Source organism: Tripterygium wilfordii, chromosome 19 (assembly GCF_013401445.1).
Source record: "Tripterygium wilfordii isolate XIE 37 chromosome 19, ASM1340144v1, whole genome shotgun sequence".
Classification (NCBI taxonomy): domain Eukaryota; kingdom Viridiplantae; phylum Streptophyta; class Magnoliopsida; order Celastrales; family Celastraceae; genus Tripterygium; species Tripterygium wilfordii.
Genome location: NC_052250.1, coordinates 11,004,712 through 11,026,943, shown reverse-complemented (window position 1 = coordinate 11,026,943; position 22,232 = coordinate 11,004,712). Strand labels below are relative to the sequence as shown.

Genomic DNA, 22,232 nt, shown 5'->3' with positions numbered 1-22,232 from the left:
CATGTAAATTTTGGTTTTCCATCTACTTTTGTGCCCTTCTTTCAAATAACTATAGAGGTGTTTTATCAACAAAAAAAAAAATTTGAGAACGATACCATATAAGTTTGTCCTTGGACAACCGATATAGGCTTAAATTCTAATCATGTGCAGAAGTTTTCCACTTAATGACATGGCAAGTTGGGTTAAACCGTAACATGTGATCACAAAGGTATTGCTCTTAGTGGGAATCGAATTTATGACTTTTCGAGTACATACGGTTTAACACTAGAGAGATTCACCATTAAACTATCACCTACGTTGTTAAATATAGAGGCATGTCTCAGCCATTAAGAGAACTTCCTCATTCACATCATTTAAACCTACATATTTGTATATTATTATTTTTATGTATGAGCATCTAGGTATTTATGAAATAGTTGATAGTTACTGTGAAGACCCTAAGAGAGAATTTATTTAAAATTAAATTACTCAAAAGAGCTAATCATTCGTTAGTGTTTTGATTGAGGACTTCCAAAGGAGCACCTATCCTACTAGTGCTTTTGTTAAAGCACGTTTAACTATATAATCATAATGAAATTTGGTTTATTAGTGTTGGAATGATTCCTTATATGTAGTTACAAATATACAAAGATACGTCGTCATTTTTAAACCAATCAACATATGTCATATATTTTAAACTCAACAAACAAACTCCCATGATTTAACTCCAAGGGGTTGGCGAAGTTGATTATTGGCATTCCATGAAATTCATGGATTCGAGGTTTGAAATATCTCGTCAACACTTTGTGAATTGAGACCACACCTTTTGGTAGAATACCGGTGAAGTACCCTAATCCCATGTAGAGAAACTTTCGAGGGTACGATACATGGGTCTAGGAATTTACCTTGTCGATTTTTGTCTAAAGGGACCCACTATATTTAAAAAAAAACCTAAATAATAACTACAAACAAACTCCCATGATTTGACTAAGTTGTAAGATGCACCTATGTGCTTCCTGCTTAGCTTAGATCTACATGAGATTCGTTCACAAGTTGTGTAGTAGGCCCAATGGGCTGAAAAAACATACTGAACCCAACAATGGAGTACTAACTGGTAAGGCTGTATGTAAGGCCACATCTTGAATAATTTCATGAAGTTAAACCATTGCATCAACCAAAAGACAATCACGACTAGTTCAAATGACACTCATGTGTGTGATACCTCATAGAGATCTCGAGTTCGAGCTTCTCCATCCTCTTTCCCATACTCCAAAAAAAAAAACCCCGAAATAGCTAAAAAAAATAATATAAACCATTACAATTGAACTCCAGTAGCTTAATCAAACACATGCAACAAATCCCAATTGTCATAGAAGAAAACAACAACAAATCAGCAATAAATGAAATAAAATAGTGACCATTATTCGAAATTCAAATGGTCCTAATTATTTGAAATTATTTTCGTATCAATATATATAATAATATAGTATTTGATTATATGAAAAAATTAATATATTTCACTTACAAGTATTTATAACCAAAAAAAAATCCCATGACTTCATAAAAAGATTTGGGAATTAGCAAGAGTGGCAACTTGCACATTTAATCATGATTAGGTCACTAAAATTAAAAGTATGGATAATATATATATATATGTATATATGTATATATGTATATATATATGTATATATGTATATATATATTGTTGGTATCAGTTATATCAATCCCTTTTGATGCATTATCATTTGGACAAGTTGATGGTTTATGGTTAGTTGAAAGATATATTTAGATGAATCTTATTTTCTTTGACTAATCAACCATATTGACTTTTCATGATCTCTTTATAGCCTCCTACTCTTTATGATATTGAAAAACTCAAAGCATGAGGTTGAATACTTCATATCTATGACCAACTTAATTTCTCTTAATCAATATATAATAATAATAATAATAAAAATAATAAAAATGTTAATAAGTGATATATGTAAACCCCAATAAAAAAATTCGAGGTCGTTGCCCCCAGACCTCACACAAAGCTCCAATCTCCTAATGTGCTTGTTTGGGAATGTTGTGAGGTGTGGTGTGGTGCTGTGAGGTGAGTTGAAACGCAAAAAACTGTTTGGCGCATAATTTTTAAAACTGTGATGTGGTGCGGTGTGGTGCTGTGAGGTGCGCTTGGCGTATCTAAATTACGGTTATATTAGATAACTAATAATATTAATATAAAATCACTTAAGATTTACCTTGTACATTAATCTAAAATAAAATAATTGACCTAATTTGATTACGTAGAACAAGTCAACATATATTGTAAGAGTTTGGGAGTGTGGTGAGGTGCTGTGAGGTAAAAAGTTGTGGTGCTGTGAGGTGAGTTGGAACGTAAAAACTGTTTGACATGTCACAAAAAACTGTGGTGCTGTGAGGTGTGTTGCAACTGAACACAGTTGCAACACACTGTCAAACTCATACAACATCCTATATTGATTTCACAACTGTGTATGTATGTCTAAAATAAGCATTTGTGGACAAGGTGTATATTTGACAAATTATTGACAAGGACATGAAATCAAATTGACGAATAAGGAATACAACCACTATATCTTTTTCAAATAATATCTCATATCTCATATATATATATATCTCATATCTCATATCTCATATCTCATATCTCATATCTCATATCTCATATCTCATATATATATATATATGATGCATGAGACATAGACACCATGGTTGACTTTTGATTCTTTGTTGCCGACGAGATTGAGATATTGGAATATCAATGGAAACACCAAACATATGTGGTGGGCTACTTGTTATTAATAAACCAACTTTGAATATTCAAACCTTAATCACGAATTCCCTCCCATCACTCTCCACAAAAAGTGCGTGCGATATATACAGTACCACATTTGTGAAAATTAGCAAAATTTAACAAAGGGAAAAGTATAGCTGTCAGACTTTTATAAACAGATCGATTGAGCCCTTTGACCTTTTTTTTTTTGCTATTTGAGACATTTAACTTAGAACTTTGGTGTCCGTTAACACTTATGACAAACTTCTGTTGAAAAATACTTGTGTGGCAACTTTTTTGTGACATGACTATCAAGCTAAGAAAATAGAAATGATCCCATGTCCAAGCTAGGGGATCGACCATGATCCCATGGTAGAGGTAGGGGATCGACCAAAAAGGGGATTGGCCAATCCAATCTAAACCTTGATATAATGGAGTAAATATCAATCAATTATTAAGGGAATAATAAATTCCAAGGAGAATAAACATACTATAAATAGTGGAAGGAAACTCAAGGTGTGAGACACTTTTTTCATTTATAAAAATACTCACACTTGCTACAAGACCGTTGGAGCGTCCTCGGTCTTTAAAGTGGCCGTCATACATACTGTCATTCGTTGGAGGTGATCAAGGTTTGAAATGGAGAATGTCAAATATTTGGGAAGAGTGATGGTATGCAGATATAAATATTCAAGAATTTAAGTCCCATTAAACGAAAGGAGGAAAAACTCTAAATTGGTTTATCAAAAAGGTAAAAAAGTACTTTTTGTCTCTCAATTATTGGGAGAGTTTCATTTTCACCCTCCCACTTTCATCCTTCAACTATTGAAAAATATCATTTTTGTTCTTCAAGTGAGATTGGGGTCGAAAAATATTTACGTGACAACTATATGACAAGTCGGAGAAATATGATCTAACGAGCAATAGGATGCCCCATTGGATTTTTCCGTAGCCGGATTTATTCGAGGGATAAACGGGAAATTTTTCCATAGTTAAGGGATAAAAAGTGAAGAAAAAAAGGTTAAGGGACGAAAATGAAATCTAATCAATAGTTGAGAGATGAAAAATAACTTTTGCCGCCAAAGAAACAAGGGGGAAAAAGTCAAAAACAGAATAAAGGGTGTGATTCATTTCACGAACTATACAAGGCGCGTTGGCAACTTGGCATGAGATGATGGCGGCTCAAACTTTTAGTCTTAAGTGCGGCGTCCACTTATTAAAGCGTTTTAATCTTATCACCTTTGTAATTGGATTTGTAGTTTCAAGTTTTGGGTTTTTGTCAGAGCCTCTCTCTCTCTCCATTCACGTGGTTGCTCTGAGACGCCCATTAATTTTTCATTTTGGGTTGATTGAGCATCAAATAGAGAAGAAATTGATGTTGTGGCCAAGGGAAATTTTGGTGTTTGGTTTAGTAGTGGGATTGGTGTTCGTGGTTGCTCAAGCACAGAATGGGACTCAACCTACTACGGATGTTAATGATGGTATGAATATCTATATTCAAACTCCCTACCTCTCTCTCATTCATTCTAATATGTGGGTTTTGCACAAATTAAAACCCATGATTTGATTCTTATTGCTTTCAAAAAAAACTTGACATATTTGATCAACTATACCCTTTTTTGTTTGTTTCCATTGATTTCTTGGAGTTGGAAGGGCTATATCTCGATCTCTTCACTTGCATTTGCATTTAGATTCAGTAATTGCTTTTAACTTAAAAAAAAAAGTGTTTTTTGCACAAATGTAGAGGGTTGTAATATATAGAGCGACTCTCATCTTATGTGGGCGGATAAGCTCGCCAAATCGGCAGCTATCGGGATTTATTCCGGTAGCATTCCCAGTCTTGAGCCTTTGGTTGGATAGTTAGGGGTCATGACCATCTGGGTAATTTATTTGAGCTTTCTTAAGGTCCATGTTATTGTTTTTTCTGCCATAAAAAGAACAAACTTGATTTTTCTTTAACAGGTCCCCACAAAATGATAGACTAGGTTAATATGTCATTTGACACAAACAGATAAGGATTAAGACTTAGCTGAAATGCATTTATATGCCTTTAGCATTTAATTTCCCCATTAGCCAATTAGAGTCATTATACACATTTCTCTTCCTTATTAGATAACAAATGCAAGACTTTCTGAAATTTTGGTGTTGGGTTGCAGCTAGAATTGTGAACTCTATGTTCCAAAGATGGGGTAAAAGTGCAGACCAGACTCAGTGGAACATAAGCGGAGAGCTTTGCAGTGGAGACGCCTTAGACACAGCTTCTGCAACAATCGATGACCAGTCTCATAACCCATTTATCAAATGCACCTGCACTTTCAACAATGGCTCCACCTGCCGCATTAGTGCACTGTAATGTTCTCTCAATCATCATCTTTTTCTACTTTCAAAGCGCAAGGAAATTGTTTCAAGATTCTAACTTTACATAGTAGTCCACCGTGTGCTCTTAATCTTATGATTTGTACAATAGCTTGACTCCTTCATATTATGGTGGAGTAGTTGTATTGGTTGGAACTATGACATACTTCTTTCATTGGTCAATGTTATAATTGGCATTCATTAGATCTTACCAAATCAGACTATGGTTTGCTGTTCTCTTTTGTTTTCAAGATGTTGTTTATGTTTCATGGAGATTCTGCCACTTGTGTTTGATGAAATGCCTAAGTGGTTATAAGAAGTATCCATAATACGAAGTTTAATCTCTGCAACTGGGCTTGCGGAAACAAGAAGGGAGAAAATGAAAGATGGTGATATCAATGTGGTAGCATGGTGGTAAAATGCATTTCTATGTGTGCTTTATAGTTGCTACAAACAATTGGCATCGTGTATTAATAGGCTACAGAAAAAGGTCTTTGATTAATCCTTCCAGGAAAGTAGATCTGATTGTCTTATTGACATCATATTGTGTTGTTTAAAGGGTAAAAGTAAAACTCATTACGCCTTGCATTAAAATATTAAAAAACAAAAAAAGTGATCAGGAGATTGTAGATATTTTGGAGAATTCCTTTTCTATCTGTTATATGAATCTCCTGGTGCTATAGCATCATAAACTTTGATTATCGCTTTTAATTATCTGGGGAAGAATTTTAGATTTTATTTGCTTGCAAACAAGGATTAGATTTTACATGGAAATGCTGGGGCCTGATCTTACCATTAGATTAAGCATAAATTGTGGAGCAGTAGAGTGAATTTATCATTTTTTATCATCCTTCTATTTCCATCTTCTTGATGCTTGTCTAGCAATTTTGTCAGAGTGCAATAGTTAGATCCTCTATGAATTAGTTTATTTATTTGAAGTACAACTGTACTAGACGTTCTTAATCTTTAGTTTTGATTTACTGAATGTGGTTTGATTGAAGATTTTTGTAATGCTGCCAGAGCTCAAACTTCAATGCAGACTGAATTTCAGAATATCTGAACATCTCCTTTTTTTCTTGCTGATATTTAAATACTCTTCACAGAAAAGTCTATGCATTGGACATTGTGGGTGCACTTCCTGATGAGCTATGGAATTTGACTTACCTAACAAATCTGTATGGAATCTTACTTGCTTCCACTTTTTGGCTAATTTTCCACCATCGTCCCTTCCATTACTGTGCTGTTAGATATAATAACGTCATGCCACTTTGACAGGAATTTAGCTCAAAATTACTTGACGGGTCCCCTGCCTTCATCCATTGGAAATTTAATTCGCATGCAATACTTGTAAGTGGATCTTAACTCTATTTTTAATTCACCTCAGATTATAGGATATTTTGTACTCAAATTTTTTCTCTTCCCGCGACTAGGAATATCGGCATTAATGCATTATCAGGGGAGCTTCCAACGGAACTTGGTTTACTAACTGATTTAAGATCATTGTAAGTTCTCTTTGATGCTCTGCAACTGCAAACTCTTGCCTCCTCCTCCCCTCATTCCATGAAAGGAACATAGAAGGTTGTATTTCATACGTTTTTCCGCATTGTATTCCTTAGCTATAGTATTTAACTGGCATATCACCCAACAGAGTAGGAAATTCAATTATCTGCAAAGATATTTTGAAATAGCATGTATCATTTTATTTCTTTCTCGGTTACATATTACATAGCAGTATATTAATGACTGAAGCATTGCATCCTCAAGACCGATGGTGGAGCAAGTATCATGGCCAAATGCATTGCCTTTTCAACTGATTTTTCTTTTTGATTTTTGTAGTGGATTTGGATCAAACAATTTCTCTGGTCCTCTACCATCTGAGCTTGGGAATTTATTAAAATTAGAACAAATGTAAGTTCTGACTTTGGCCTTCATATTACACTTTTCTCTGTAAGCTCTCTCCCACTCTTCATAGATGGCATGCCGGTAGATTCTTAATGTTTTTTAGGAAGTGGATGATTATAGATTATAATATGCTATTTTGCATGTGACCATTTTTGTTTTTATGGTGTGAAACAACTAATACATAGTAATAACAAATCCTATGATCGTTATGGTTTTGTCGTGGCCAGATTGCTTAGAAATGTAATACATGTGAATATCTATATTCTATTTACATGCTACTGGGCTAGAAGAGAATAAATTTGTAGATATGTGAGGCATATATTGAAAATTTCACATCGAGAGTGTTAGAAATTTGGACCGGGGGTGAGCCCACATTACATGGGCCTAACACTTGTGGGTTTACTTGGCAATGGAGGAAAATCCATCTAACTCAAAAACTTAAGCCAATGAGTTGGGCCTCCCCATGCCTTATAAACCACACAAGTTCTTTCTATTTTTCCAATTGGGACTTTTTTGTGTGGGCCCCAACAAAGAGAACTATCAATTCATGTGACTTTAACAAACTTTCAGAAAATTTATGTTTGCAGCCTAAAAAACTTTTTAACATCATAAATTTTTGTTTAGTTCCTAGTTTCAACCCTTATGTCTAGTTCCCCTGGGATTGCATATATCTATGCTAATTTAAGAATTTCTGATATTATGAACATTGTGGACAGATGACGGACCTTTTCTAAATAAATCATCCACTACCGTTCCAAATGTGTTAACACTGTTGATATTTTGTTCTTTTTCGGATTTGATGCATTTTTTAAATGTTGGCACTTTTTATGGAGAACTCATAATTACTTCCTAGAACAATGAAATTAAATACTTATTATTGCTTATGACCAACATCTCTTCTATTACGTCATTATACAAGAACAATTGGAATCTTTTACTTGTTTGTGCAAAGATACTAGGCTGTACCAGTACTTGAATATTCTTTTATCTGGACAGATATTTTGATAGTGCTGGAGTAAGCGGCGAGATTCCTTTAACATTCAGTAATCTGCGGAACATGGTTACAGTGTAAGAATATTGCAACCGTAATTTTCTTTTAAGAAATTATTCCTCAGATATATGTTGAAAGAAGATGGTGCAGGTCACGTTTGAGACAATAAATCTGCTGTTTTCAGGTGGGCATCAGACAATAATCTCACGGGCAGGATTCCTGACTTCATAGGAAACTGGTCACTCCTTAAAACCTTGTAAGACTATTGTCCATTTTTTTTCTTTCTAATCTAATTATTTTCTCGATTACTCTTATGCTTGTTTGTACTCTGTTGCTATAAGATGTGTTTCTTAATAAATATATGGTATATTTTGCTGTGAATGATATGTTTGTACTGTTATTATCTCGTTTTTGTAAATGTCATTGTAGGAGATTTCAAGGAAACTCTTTTGAAGGTCCAATACCGTCTACATTTTCCAATTTAACGAATGTGACAGAGTTGTAAGTATCTATATATACAGGTCGACTTTTTCTTTAGCATTTCCAAATCAAATGTCAAACATCTCTTGTCAATTGCAACTACAGGAGAATCACTGGGTTATCTAACGGGGGCTCCTCGCTGGCATTTATTAGGAATATGAAGTCTTTAACTATCTTGTAAGTAAACATGCTTTCAGCTTCTGATCCAACATGAATGATTTAATATATCCTAGATGCTTGTATGCTGTAATTTTCTCCTTCATTTCTCTTGTGGAAGACTTGCAGCAACTTACTTTATTTTTCTGCAGGGAACTACGGAATGATAATATATCTGATTCAATTCCATCAGACATAGGAGAGTACGGGAGCTTGACACAGCTGTACGTTATTACTATTGATCGGTGACTGTTTAATATTATGTCAAGCTAAAATTAGGTTCAGAATTTGAAGCAGGAATGTCTCTTGCGTTACCAGGTTGGACCTGATTGTACAAGATTACGTCACATTTTTTTGATGGTTGCAAATTAAAAATGTCATTTCTTTTTGGTCATCCGGATGCTTGAAGGAACTCCTTTTAGTAATATGATTATAACACTTCAAAGATACACATCATTTTTTTCTTCTTTTTTTCTATGGATGCCTGATCAAATTGAGTTAGATGTGCCACTGCTATCATTTGAGGATTGCTACTTTCTTGCGTTTATTTTTACATAATATGAGCGAATTTTATGTTTATCTGGTAACAAAATGATGATTTTTTTCCTTCTTTTCTAGGGATTTGAGCTTTAACAGGATAATTGGCACTATTCCTGACTCGCTTTTCAATCTGAGTTTTCTCACCCATTTGTAATATATCAGCTCTCTTGCATTCTACTCTTCCAAAAATGTGTTTGATGTAATGAAGCGTGACTTGTTGCCTTTGTGCCCAGGTTCCTTGGAAACAATACTTTAAACGGAACTCTTCCTGCGGAAAAAAGCTCGACTCTTAACAACATGTAAGTGCAACTGCCATATATGAATTCATTGTTGTCATACATGGATTTTCCTGTCAATTATCTATAATAGATTATGTTGGTATTGACCAGCATGAAAAAATTCCTGGATTTTTACTGTGTTTTTATTTTAAACTATCAACTTGTAATCATCAGAATTTAAGTTATGCAGAGCATGCAAAAAACTCTCGTCTCTTCTAGGCATTATGTGATCGCTAACACTTTATCATCCCTGGGCAACCATGTCGACAGCTAAAATTCCTTAACATTGAGTCAAATTCTGTATGTAAAGGTGCTATATTTCTTTTATGAGGATGAGGATGCGAAAAACTTCGATCTCTTCTAGGGATTATGCTATAGCTAACTCTTTCTATTCCTGGACAATCATAGATGCCAACAGCTAAAATTCTAGTGTAATGGGCGAAGATCTTAGATCTGTAGATAATGCTGTAACAGTCGGTCAGAAAAAGTAAAATTTTGAGCTACCATTGGAACCCTAATAAAGGAATGCATTTGGTTGAATTTAGATTTGTGCATAAGAAATAAGCTGCAAACAGGGGATTATTATTAAGGAAAGGTGGTACAAATGGAGATGTAGAGCGAGTGAGTTGAATTAATCCAAATTGTGACATGCATGTGATATTGTACTTTTTGTTTTTGTCCTGTATGTCTGCTGAGTGTTCTCTAATGTAATTAAAAAAAGAAGAAGAAAAAGGCGTGTTTCTCTCTATTGTAAGTTTTTCTGGAGCCAAATGCAAAGAACAGATTCTGGTGATGAGTCATATCTAAGTAAATTGCTTTTGCATCTTGTAAGTTGTTTGGATCGATTTGGGATGGCAAACTGAGTTTCTTGAAACTAAGCTTTTAATTAAGCTGAGATCTGTTAAGTCTCTGTTCAATTATGCGGTAGCCAATTCATTGGATGATTTGAATTGGTTAATAATAACATGGACCTGCATGAGATCTTGGCATGGAGAAAATGTAGTTCTGCTCCGTGTGAAAAGCTTACTTGATATGGAGAAGAAAAAGATCAATGTATTTGGCCAATATCTGAATTTAATAACTAGAAATTATTTATTTTTCACCTGGTTGGATTCTTGGCAGCATTATCATTGCTTCATGCTTGCAGAGATGTTTCATATAACAATCTGGTGGGAAGCTTACCATCTTGGGCCAATACTGACAATTTACAACTGTGAGTCTCCCTGAATTTCAATATTTTTTTTTGTTTTTACAGTTAGTAAGAAAATTTGATATATACATTCTTACAACAGTTTTTACAGACATATATTCCTTCATTTGCACATGCATATGTTCCTAATTGAAAGGGAATTTACATTTGTGTGTGTTTGCCTATTTACCGCTATATTTGTATTTATTACCTTGCATATTGATAAGATATGCTAAGCAACATGAGCCTTCTGCGTATATATGCTTACGAGTTAGAAGCTGATGTTGAGATCCTTATGGGGGTGTTAAATGCAGTAACTTGGTTGCCAACAACTTCACAATAGAGGGTTCAAACAGCAGGTGAGTCTCTCGGTGATATATTTTAATCTTGCTTCTCTGTCATTAATGTCTGTCCAACTAGAATTACTGTTTTTGGAGAGGAGAACCCTGTCTTCCTCCATAAGAATACTATTTTCTTTCGAGGACTATAAATTTAACGTTTAAAGTTTTAGTAAGAAGTTGCTGCTGATTGAATGGAGCGTTTTTTTCACCCCCAGTTCCTCGAAGAATTGTTTCTACAGCCTGACTCAATCCCATATTAATTACCTAAGTGCATATTTCTTCTGCTTTCAGTTCAAGACTCATCTGTCTTCAAAAGAACTTCCCTTGCAATAGAGGCCTTGGAAGATGTAAGTATAAGCAATGTTAAATGGTACAAAATGCATTGTCAAATGCTTTCTGTTGTTTCATGCCTTTAAGATGGACCTGATAACTGGAGATTGAAACCAAGATAATTTGAAGTCTACATATCTTTACATACAGTTTTCTGCCGAATCATTGATATTGTTAGTTGATATGTATGACCGAAAGCATTTCTAATTATTTTGTCCAAATTTGGTTGTCATCATCAACATCATCATCGCCTTCTTCTTAATTTGATGGTCAAATTACCTTTTTCTTAATTTACTCTGATAAATACCTCTGCTATCTTGGTGAAACAGATTATGACTTTGCAATTAAGTGTGGGGGTCCACAGATTACATCAAATAACGGAGGAATTGTGTATGAGAGAGATAATGAAACTCTTGGTCCAGCAAAATATTTTGTTACAGACACAAATAGGTGGGCAGTTAGTAATGTCGGACTCTTTGGTGGCTCTAATAATCCTCAGTACAGAATATTTTCATCATCTCAATTCACAAACACTCTAGACTCGGAATTGTTCCAAACAGCACGTGTCTCAGCTTCATCACTGAGGTACTATGGCTTAGGACTCGAGAATGGCAACTACACTGTGAACCTCCAGTTTACGGAATTTTCTATTGAGGACACCATAACATGGAAAAGTCTCGGGAGACGTGTCTTTGATATTTACATCCAGGTACGTATAACCTTTTGATTTTTCATATGACATCTTGTAGTTTCCTCCTAAATTGAAATTTCTATGACAAAAAATTATTATACCGTTGTATACATTAAGGTTGATCATCAGGTCTTGAGTAGATGTCATCATCGTAATCACAAAAGCATTACTAAGGCTACACGAAAGAAAATTTGTTGCAATGCACTATGTGGGTTCTTTTGCGCCATTCTTTCCAATCTAAAGTTAAATTTTCAAAGGTCAACGAATATAATAATCTAAATCCTTTTTATCTCTTCCTCCCAAGTCTTTTTGATATACTCTCAATTGGCACAACCCAAAGAAACTTTCTAAATGAAGAAAAGGAAATCGAGTTTTGTTAGCTCATACCATCCTTATCTTCATGCACACCAATATAATTCTTAGGTACCTATGCCTACCATAAAATTGAAGAGGTCACCCTTAAGTATAATCTACTTGCATTTTCTCAACTGTCCACAACTAAACACCAATATCCCGACGTAGTACATTGATTTTCTGATAAGGTGAGGGCTTATATTCTTGAATTTGTTAGGGAGAGGGAAATCAAGCCTTGTACCTCTTGCAAGTGTAAGGAAGTCCCTATGTTGTAGATACCCAAACTCTCTAAGGTTTTGCAAAGTTTAATGAAACAAGAGGTCTTGAGTTCAAACCTTAGCTTTAACAATTTGAACCCCATTTGTTGTTGTCTCAAGTGTGGGCCTTAGTATGTGTTTGTTGTTGCCCAAAGTGAGGGGCTTATGTGAGAGTAGCCCTAGTGTTGGACGTCATTTGTAGTGCATGTGTTGGGCCGTCGGATTGCCTAGCCAACACGTGAGGGGGAATGTTAGAATATATAAATGATGTGATGGGTTGAATGACAAAGTAACTAATCTTAACACACAACAACCCTCCTATATCCAAGCTTGGAAACCATTTTACCTCGCGGGATTCAGTCTTGAGTTGATGTTGTTGATGACTAAATTATAGAGAATTGTAATCGATAACTTGATTATGTGAAAAGACGTTTATAATTGGTTATACCTTTCACCATTCCATGACCACTTTTAGCATCTTTGTTCCAGTTCTAATTGCAACAGCCTTTGTGGACCACCTTCCAAAATTTTAATGTAGTTGAAAATCGTAGATGATTATTCTGTTTCAAACATTTCCACGTCACAAATGTGATCGTGCTAATTGAAAATAAAAGATAAATCTTTAATGTAATCAACTATCTATTTCCTCCAAAAAAAGTAGTTAAGTTTCTTGTTCAGTTGTTCTCACTCTTTGTCTAACTCATTTTTTGTGTTTATTATAGGGAAACCGTGTTTTAGAGGATTTTGACATAAAAAAGGAGGCAGGTGGAGTTTCTAAAAGAGCTGTTCTGAGGAATTTTACGGCTCAGGTGACAGAAAATTATTTAGAAATTCATTTGTTCTGGGCTGGAAAAGGCACTTGTTGCATCCCAGCACAAGGAACATATGGACCTTCTATTTCAGCAATCAGTGCAACCCCAAGTAATGTTGTTTGATATTTTATTGATTACATCAAATCCGGCGACCTAATTACTAACTTACTTATTTCATCAAATGGCGTTCCTAACAGTTAAGCTTGTTTACAGATTTCGTACCCACTGTTAGTAACAATCCTCCTGGCGGCGGCAAGAAGAATCAAACTGGTCTTATTGTGGGTGTTGTTCTTGGTGTTGGAGTTGCATGTTTTGTAATTGTATTTTTCATTTTCTTCATTGTCCAAAGGAAAAGGCGCCAGGATTATGAAGATCAAGGTAAACTACTAATTATTTGTCTCTCTATTATCTTTTTTTCTTTTTGTTGTTTTCTTCATTGCATTACTTGAAATAAACTAATTGGCATATTGCTGTTGCTTACCTTAGTAGCAAAAAACTAAGCTAATGGGTTGAAAGATCTTCATTAGTTTCTGGCCAACAACATTTGAATCTTCAACCAAACAAAGTGGCATATTGTTGTTGTTTATCATATAATCATATATGACTTGACTGTCACCAACATAACCTGTATTTGTCTTCAATTTGCAGAGCTCCTGGGAATAGATACCAAACCTTACACTTTCACTTATGCTGAACTGAGGACTGCTACTGAAGACTTCAATCCTCACAATAAGCTCGGAGAGGGAGGATTTGGACCTGTTTATAAGGTAAGCCACCCACCTACAAACAATTTTTTTTGAATCTTTAAACAGTTGGTTGCATACACACAGTCATTTCTCCTATGATAGGAATAACTTAAAGCCGCTGCATACCTGTTTGTCTAAGGACTGGTGATATTGCTTTTAATTCCATTTATTCATGTGATGTCACCTTGACCTTTTCAATTGGGTTTAGAGCTTGACCTTGGTGAGAAAAGTAAAAGAGAACTCATGCCTTGAGTGTTGTATATCATGATATGCACACATTGTTACTATTTGTAATAATTTGCTGTTTAGGTAAAACCATTTTGGTTTCTTGCTATCATGAGAAGCAATTTGATTTTGAAAATCGCATGCTTTCATTGATTTCTATCTTCGTGTAGAATAATAGACAAACGGAAACCGGCTAGAGCCCTAGTTGACTTTTTTTTGGGTTAAACTTTGGTGTAAAACTAGAGGTCACAGGTTCTAAATCTGGAAACAGTCTCTTAACATATTATGTGGGGGTAAGGTCTGCGACTCTGCGTAAATCCTGTCTGTCCCCGACTCCACTCAATGTGGGAGCCTTGTGCACGGAAGTTGTTTACCTTTTACCTTTACCTTTGGTGTAAAATTAATTAACGCTGATTCATTTTGCAATTCCTATCAATATCATGACTCAATCTCTTCGGGGGGTGATAGGGGGATTGCAATTCCTATCAATATCATAACTTTGACTCTTGAGTTTGAATTTATTTTCTATGAGCTGGCCTAAGGTGGATTGATTAAATAACAATACTTTTTTGAGCTGAAAGGTTGTGGCTTTGTTTTAGTGAATACACAACGGTAACTCACTTGGTGACCCTTATAAAATACTTATTTGGCGTATTTGCTCAATAGGGAAAACTCAATGACGGGAGAGTAGTTGCTGTGAAGCAACTCTCTGTGACATCCCATCAGGGAAAGAGCCAATTTGTGACAGAGATTGCTACCATATCTGCTGTGCAACACCGTAACCTTGTCAAGTTGTATGGATGCTGCATTGAGGTAGATCGACGACTCCTTGTCTATGAGTATCTGGAAAACAAGAGTCTTGATCAAGCACTATTTGGTAAGAGAAGCATTTTGTTGTGTTAATATACAATAACAATGTAAGCAATGTGGCTTCCTTACACGTTTGCATTACACAGGCAAGACGCATATGAATCTGGACTGGCCAACACGCTATGATATATGCTTGGGGATAGCTCGAGGTCTTGCTTATCTTCATGAGGAATCAAGGCTCCGAATTGTACACAGAGATGTGAAGGCCAGCAATATTCTGCTGGACTCTGAACTTATCCCCAAAATTTCAGATTTTGGCTTGGCCAAGCTATATGATGATAAGAAGACCCACATAAGCACACGAGTTGCCGGGACAATGTAAGATCATTAAGAGCTAAGATTTTGCTTTTCTTCCTTTTCTTTATTGTTTTTCATCATTGAATAATGAATTTCCCCACTCATTTTTCTTTTCATTTCCATATAATGTAGTGGATATCTTGCTCCGGAGTATGCCATGCGTGGACACCTTACAGAGAAGGCTGATGTATTTGCCTTTGGCGTTGTGGCTCTTGAAATCATTAGTGGTAGGCCAAATTCCGACTCAAGTTTGGACTCGGAAAAGATGTATCTTCTAGAATGGGTATGAAACAATCGCGCTTTTCCTCTCATTATGTCAAAAGCTAGAAGTTACCCATCACTTCCTATTCCTTCATCTTTTACCATGTCAAATGCTATGAAAAACTAGTAGTAAGGACAAATTTTCATCGGTATTGCAAACATATATATATACATATATAGTGCACCCACCCTTTATAGGTTGAGTATTATCAACACAGTCTGAGCACCAGATGCAGTCCAAAATAGTACTAACAGTTTATATTCATTTCGGCTTTCAGGCTTGGCAACTACACGAAAACGAAAATGAAGTAGAACTGGTGGACTCCAATCTTTCAGACTTTGACGGGGAAGAAGTAAAACGTATTATGGGAATAGCTCTTTTGTGCACTCAGACATCGCCACATCTAAGACCTTCAATGTCCCGAGTGGTGGCAATGATTTCTGGAGATATCGAAGTGGGCACTGTAACTTCAAGGCCTGGATACTTGACTGACTGGAAATTTGATGATATAAGCAGCTTCATGAGTGAAAATGCTATTAAAGGAAGCGATGGGAGTCATTACAACTCGTCCACAAGTACAAACACAGCCGCCAATGCACTTCGTTCACCGGGAGATGGTACTACACCCATGCTAAGTGAGATTATTGGCGAGGGTCGATAAGACTTGTCTTTTTCGGCCCTATTTTGAGATATTGAACAATACATGTACATAATTGTGAAATCATGATGAGGGGATTTCCATTTCTAAATTTTGTATTTTCATTACTTGTTTGTCATTTATGGGATCATGATAACTATCTCCTTGATTTTTGGCATATGTAATGTTTGGTTTTCATTTGCTTTTGTGGGTGCAAGCCAAAATTATTAGTTATGTATGGTAAAAAAGAGCATGAGACTTACTCCTTGCTTCCCATATAAACGTTTGCTGTCACTTCAGAAGTCCAGAAGTACTGATTGCAGCCACATTTTTGTTGAACCAACTACTGCAGGGCTCACCCTGGATAGCCATGCGTTCAGTCATCACAACATTGTTGCATTTTTTACGATCTTCCATTCCATATAGCCCTACTGCTTTCAGCCACATTTTAGTGTGGTTTTTCCGTCTTCGCGAAGAGTGAAGGCAACTGGATTTGTCAAGCCTGGAATTGGACGCCTGTGTAGAGTGGTTCTTTCGTCTTCACAAATAAGGGGGAGCTTATACTGGGTTGTCTTGCCTAGAAATGAATGCAGCATTTAGAAGGCTCAAGTCGTATGGAGGGCTCAAGCCAATCCTGTAGGGAATTTTGGGCAGATTTTTAGTTTTCCTAATTCTAAGCCCTAGTATATAAGGGGGGCCACGAAAATTCGAAACATTCTTTTTCTAGGTATTTAGGCAGCAAACATCATTCTCTCTAAATTTTTGCAAGGATTCAAGGATTTAAGGCTTTCTACCCAACAACAATTCCATCAATGCAAGGGGTTTTTCTAAATCTCTCTACCATGTTTTCTCTTTCTAGACTTGTTTTTGCTTCTTGGATGATGGATTGTAACTAAACCTCTTTGCTAGGGCTTGATGTAGCCTAGTATGATTATAGCAAGTATTTTAATTAATTGAATGCATAATTTTGGTTCACAATTCTTGTCTTTAATTTCTATGCTTATAATCTATTGTTTGTTTGATTGATTGGCCACCAATTGAATGCTCAATTAGATTTATCTAGTTAAGTCTAATGAACGAACCGAATTCATGTGTCTTAACTGAACCGGAATTAAGGAAATCAATTATCGACTGCCATGAACAAGGTTTAGGGGATTGATTGGTTGTTATAGTTCTTTATATCGTAATGAGTTATTAGTCTTGGGTTAATGACTATGAACGAACATGATTAATCCATTGTTGATAATATTTGTTGGCACCGCGAACTAACGAACCAACATATTTGCGAAAGAATCAACCCTTGAATTGAAACCATAATTGTGTGTTTGTTAATTGAATGCTTGTGATAGGAGGATTGTAGGTGAAATCATTGCCCTAGTGTTGTTCTCATATTGATATCTCAAATATTTGAAATTCAATTACTTTGTTAGCTTAGATTAATCTATACATATTCTCATTCTTGCACCAATTCTCATTCATACATCAAGTTAGGTACATTCTGTGGGATCGACCTCGTACTTGCATACGCTGTACTATTAGTACTCTTGTGCACTTGCTAGAATTATTTGTAACACCCCAATTCTTTCATCAGGGGTAATTACACGGTATGGTAACTACTCTTACATTCCTAGTTAGCTAGGTCCGTGCTATTAGCGTACCATAAGCCTTAATTATTGGAATGTATTGACTATACTTCATACATAATCCATACAATCAGAATTTTCAAATATATATAAACTCAAATATGTTGGTTCATTCAAATTCGATATTCCTCTCTCAGTACTATCGATTATCTACATGTATAGAAAAACAGGTAGCGGAGTTAGCCAAGCTAAACATGAAACGTTTATAAAATAAGATTATATAGATTGTTTAGTTTTGTAAAAAGTAAATTTCCAATTCCAATGGTATCCGTAGAAAATATCAATATTCCATGTAAACAAAAACAACGAAAAATTAGTGGTTTCTCAAACACGAAAGTAGAAATGATAGTAATTTCTCAAATTCAATAGTATTTAGAAACGTTCAAGAATCCATGTCATAAAAAAACAATGATAAATCAATTGTTCAATTCGAAAGATAGATATATTCTCAAATAGCATGGCATTCAGGAATATTATAAAAACTTCCCTGTCTGACGATTCCCATCATAATCCTTGTAGTGAATTTTAAGATCCTCAACATGCAGTTTTCCCCAGATTCGTCAATCCGGTTAGCAGGAAGGGGACAACCACATGTATGCCTTCTTGTCAGAAGGATCTTGGTATTCAATCATAATTAGTGTATGGGAATATAATCGCTCCGATCACACACAACCTGATGTCACTCTGAGACCAGTTTGCATAACCCTCAATCGAGTCAGGATTAGGGTGGCCATGTGCACAGGCATGCATATATCAATCGGCCAATTCCAAGAAATCAAGGAACACAACATAGGGAGTTTGAAAACACTACAATTCATAAATAACAGAGATGCAATAACATACATAACTTCGTATCACTTTAAGTATTAAAATCCCTTTTTAAAAAATTAATGGACAATTTTTATTTGTCCTTGACCTTGACAAATCAAGTCACATACTTATAATTTGTTATAATCCAACTTTCAATTTGCCTTAATAAGGCCAAACATACATTTCAATATTTTCCAAAAATGACTAATCTTTTAACTGAAACTCGTAATACAGTCAAGTATGAATTCTTTCTCTGGAAACCATTATGTAATTTCATAGACATATTTTCCTTTTCCAAAAAGGAATTTTCTTTCCAAATAAACATATCACAAAGATAACACTTTTCATAAGACATTTGTAATAAAGGCATTTATAATGTGCTAACCGTAGCAACCCTCATATTAACACATCAAATAGTATAAAATTTACTTAAAGAAAATATTTTAATATTGTAGCAACGGCAACCCTCACCTTGGCCGATATATTCAATCATAGGCAAAAGCTTTTTTTTTTTTTCTTTCCGCTTACTTTTCCCAAGGCTTGATCCTACGTCCTCGGTTCCTAGCCATTTGATTACTTTAGATTTCGGGTAATATATTTGAATGTACATATAACTATCAAACATTATCCCCTTTCATTTACGTGCTTGGTTTGAATATGTATTCATGCGTGGATCTTAACTTAAGATTGGCAATCATTCCCGTATATTTGATTGAATTTCCTAAGGAATTGTATGTGATGTCCTTAATTATTTAATTAAAGCAAGAGTTTCCGTACAACTCTTATGTAACTTACACGAATTATGCGTGAACCATCACTTTGACATTTCTTTGATCTTTGTGTCTTCGGTACCAAATTGCTTTAATGTCCATTTATCCAATCATCAAATATTTCCAACTAATTTCTTATTGTCCATTTAGATCATCGATGGCATATGTAATGTTTAGTTTATTTATTTGTATATCCTTCAAAGATAAAACATTCAATACACATACATCAATTCCTACTTTTATCTTTTCTTAGCTTGATATGGTAGATCGGGTTTCCTTTTCACGCTTTGCATGACAATGTCCTAACAAGAAATCAGTTCTCTTCTACTAGCTTACCTTGATAATAATGACATATTTTTGGCCTCCTTTCGGTTTGTCACTCCCTTCGCCTCTCTCCCTCCTTATTTGTTCTTCTTCGTTTCTTTTCTTTTCTCCTTCTCTTATCTATTTCATATCCTCCTTTGTTTGCCTTTGCTTGCCATGTGTCAAAAATTACAAGCCTTATCTTATCTCCCTTCTAGATATACACGGTACTAATCCTCTCAAGCCATTTGCAATTTTTTTTATCTCCGATTAACCCTTGTCCATCTCATCATATTTCCTATTCTTATGTCACCTAGTGTCTAACATGCATTAATTTTGCTCACTTCATATCCTTTTCCATAAATGATATATATATATATATATATCTTCTTATAGTCTCTTTGTAGTATTTCCCTAAGACAAAAGGATACTTTTCATCCCTTAATTATTGGTTATGTTTCATTTTTCGTCGCTTAGCCTTTTTTTGTCCCTGAAATAAATCCGGTGACGGAAAATTCCGTTTATCCCTCGAATAATTTTTTTCAACCCATAAGATTCATAAGTGATAAAATTTATTTCATTAAGGATACATTATTTAGAATATCTTTTTTATTGATTAGAGTATTTTTTTTTTTTTTCATTTTCCTTGGCTCTGTAAGCCAGTAGAAGAGAACTGATTTTTTCTTCGACTCAACTATAATCTTCTGATTAATTCCCCACTACAACTAGATTTCCAAAATTGACTGATCACTTGGACAAAAGAGGAGTCGGAGAATTCCCATGTAAAATGGGATCTGCAAGCTACTCCACTAAATCAAACAAGTCCACTAAAACCGGACCGTAAGCATTATTGCCATTGAAGAATCTGTCAAAGAATTCCTACTCCACTGAACCAGAATTGCAAAGTATGAATACAACTAAAAAAAACATATATTGTTGTTGTGCTAATTATTTAACTATAATTACTCAACCTTTACATTCCCGATTGATCAGAGCAAGTTTTTGAAGAAATTTCAGATAACAAATCCGATCGATCAGAGGACATTCCTGATCGATCAGTCAGTCTCAGTTCGCGATTTTGAAGAATTCTAAATGCCTAAAAATATCTCAAACTCGTGTGGGTCCAGTTCAAAACGACACCAATGAGTATTCTAAACGATATTCATATAAAGTGGGGTATAAAAGGGTTTTTAGGGTTTTAGGATACTACGACATTTGGGAAAGAAACAAAGGTTTTGAGTCTCTCTCTACAGCAGCCATTGGAGCACTAGCAAGGGGATTCATGAATTTCTCTTTATTTTTCTCTTGTTATTGTATTTAATGACTGCTATTTTAGATCTTGTTTTGTATTTGATGGTTATGAATAACTAATCATCTAACTAGGGGTCCTAATGGAACCCCTCTTTGAAGATTGAATGAAATTAATCTATTGCTCTTGAATCTCTTTCGCTATTGTTGATTTTCTGTGGATATGCTTATTGCTTTCAAATGCTTGATCACCATTTGGATGATATTATGCCTAGGTTGAGATCGGAAGGAGATACCTAGGGCTGTTAGGATACCTAGGGTTGCTAGAATCTATAGAGAACATAGGTTCTATGAATCATATGAATATAGTTTTATGACTTATGCAATCGCTAAATGATTTCCATCGCTCTTAATGGGTTTTTTATATATTAATCCGATTATTAGAAATAACAAGGATTTGTATTGAAAATACTTTTAACGTATCTAGAAATAGAACGTTAAATACATTAGGATTGAGAATTGGGGATTAATGGATTTCAATTGGATAAGGAGATGTGAAATTCGAAACCCTAATGCTTGACTCTCTTGAAAACTCACTTTCGTGTTTGTTTGTTTGGCTGATTAAATCAATTGTGAAATTATTAATTAGTTGTTAACCTCTTTAAATACTTGCTTTAGTGTCAAACAAATCAAACCCAAACAATTCACTTTCTCATTTTAGTGTGATAATTGCTCCATTTGATACTTAATTGAATTTGTCAAAATCTCTGTGAGATGATACTCTACTCATATACTTTATTACTTTTGCAACTACTACACTTGCTAGAAATAATGCAACTCACCGATTCAATGTACAAAAATATATATGAAACTCAAAATGGGAAGAAAAAAAATGAAAATGGGACAAAAAGATGTACTCAACCTGTATATATAAGATTATTATTATTATTTTTAGCTTGGATAAGATTTGTC

At 34.9% G+C, this 22,232-nt stretch overlaps 1 protein-coding gene across 1 annotated transcript; it reads left to right on the top strand.

The window, feature by feature from the left end:
- Nucleotides 1-4,020: 4,020 nt before the first annotated feature.
- Nucleotides 4,021-16,764, top strand: LOC119985727 (probable LRR receptor-like serine/threonine-protein kinase At1g56140). The gene is made up of 24 exons (XM_038830093.1): nt 4,021-4,254; nt 4,930-5,122; nt 6,232-6,303; nt 6,404-6,475; nt 6,559-6,630; nt 6,965-7,036; nt 8,027-8,098; nt 8,206-8,277; nt 8,451-8,522; nt 8,607-8,678; nt 8,810-8,881; nt 9,276-9,347; nt 9,431-9,496; nt 10,623-10,688; nt 10,979-11,023; nt 11,297-11,352; nt 11,665-12,044; nt 13,360-13,558; nt 13,663-13,827; nt 14,098-14,216; nt 15,087-15,297; nt 15,377-15,608; nt 15,720-15,870; nt 16,127-16,764. The coding sequence occupies exons 1-24, from the start codon at nt 4,149-4,151 to the stop codon at nt 16,508-16,510; spliced, it is 3,093 nt and encodes a 1,030-aa protein (XP_038686021.1). The 5' UTR covers nt 4,021-4,148; the 3' UTR covers nt 16,511-16,764.
- The last annotated feature ends 5,468 nt before the right edge of the window (nt 16,765-22,232 follow it).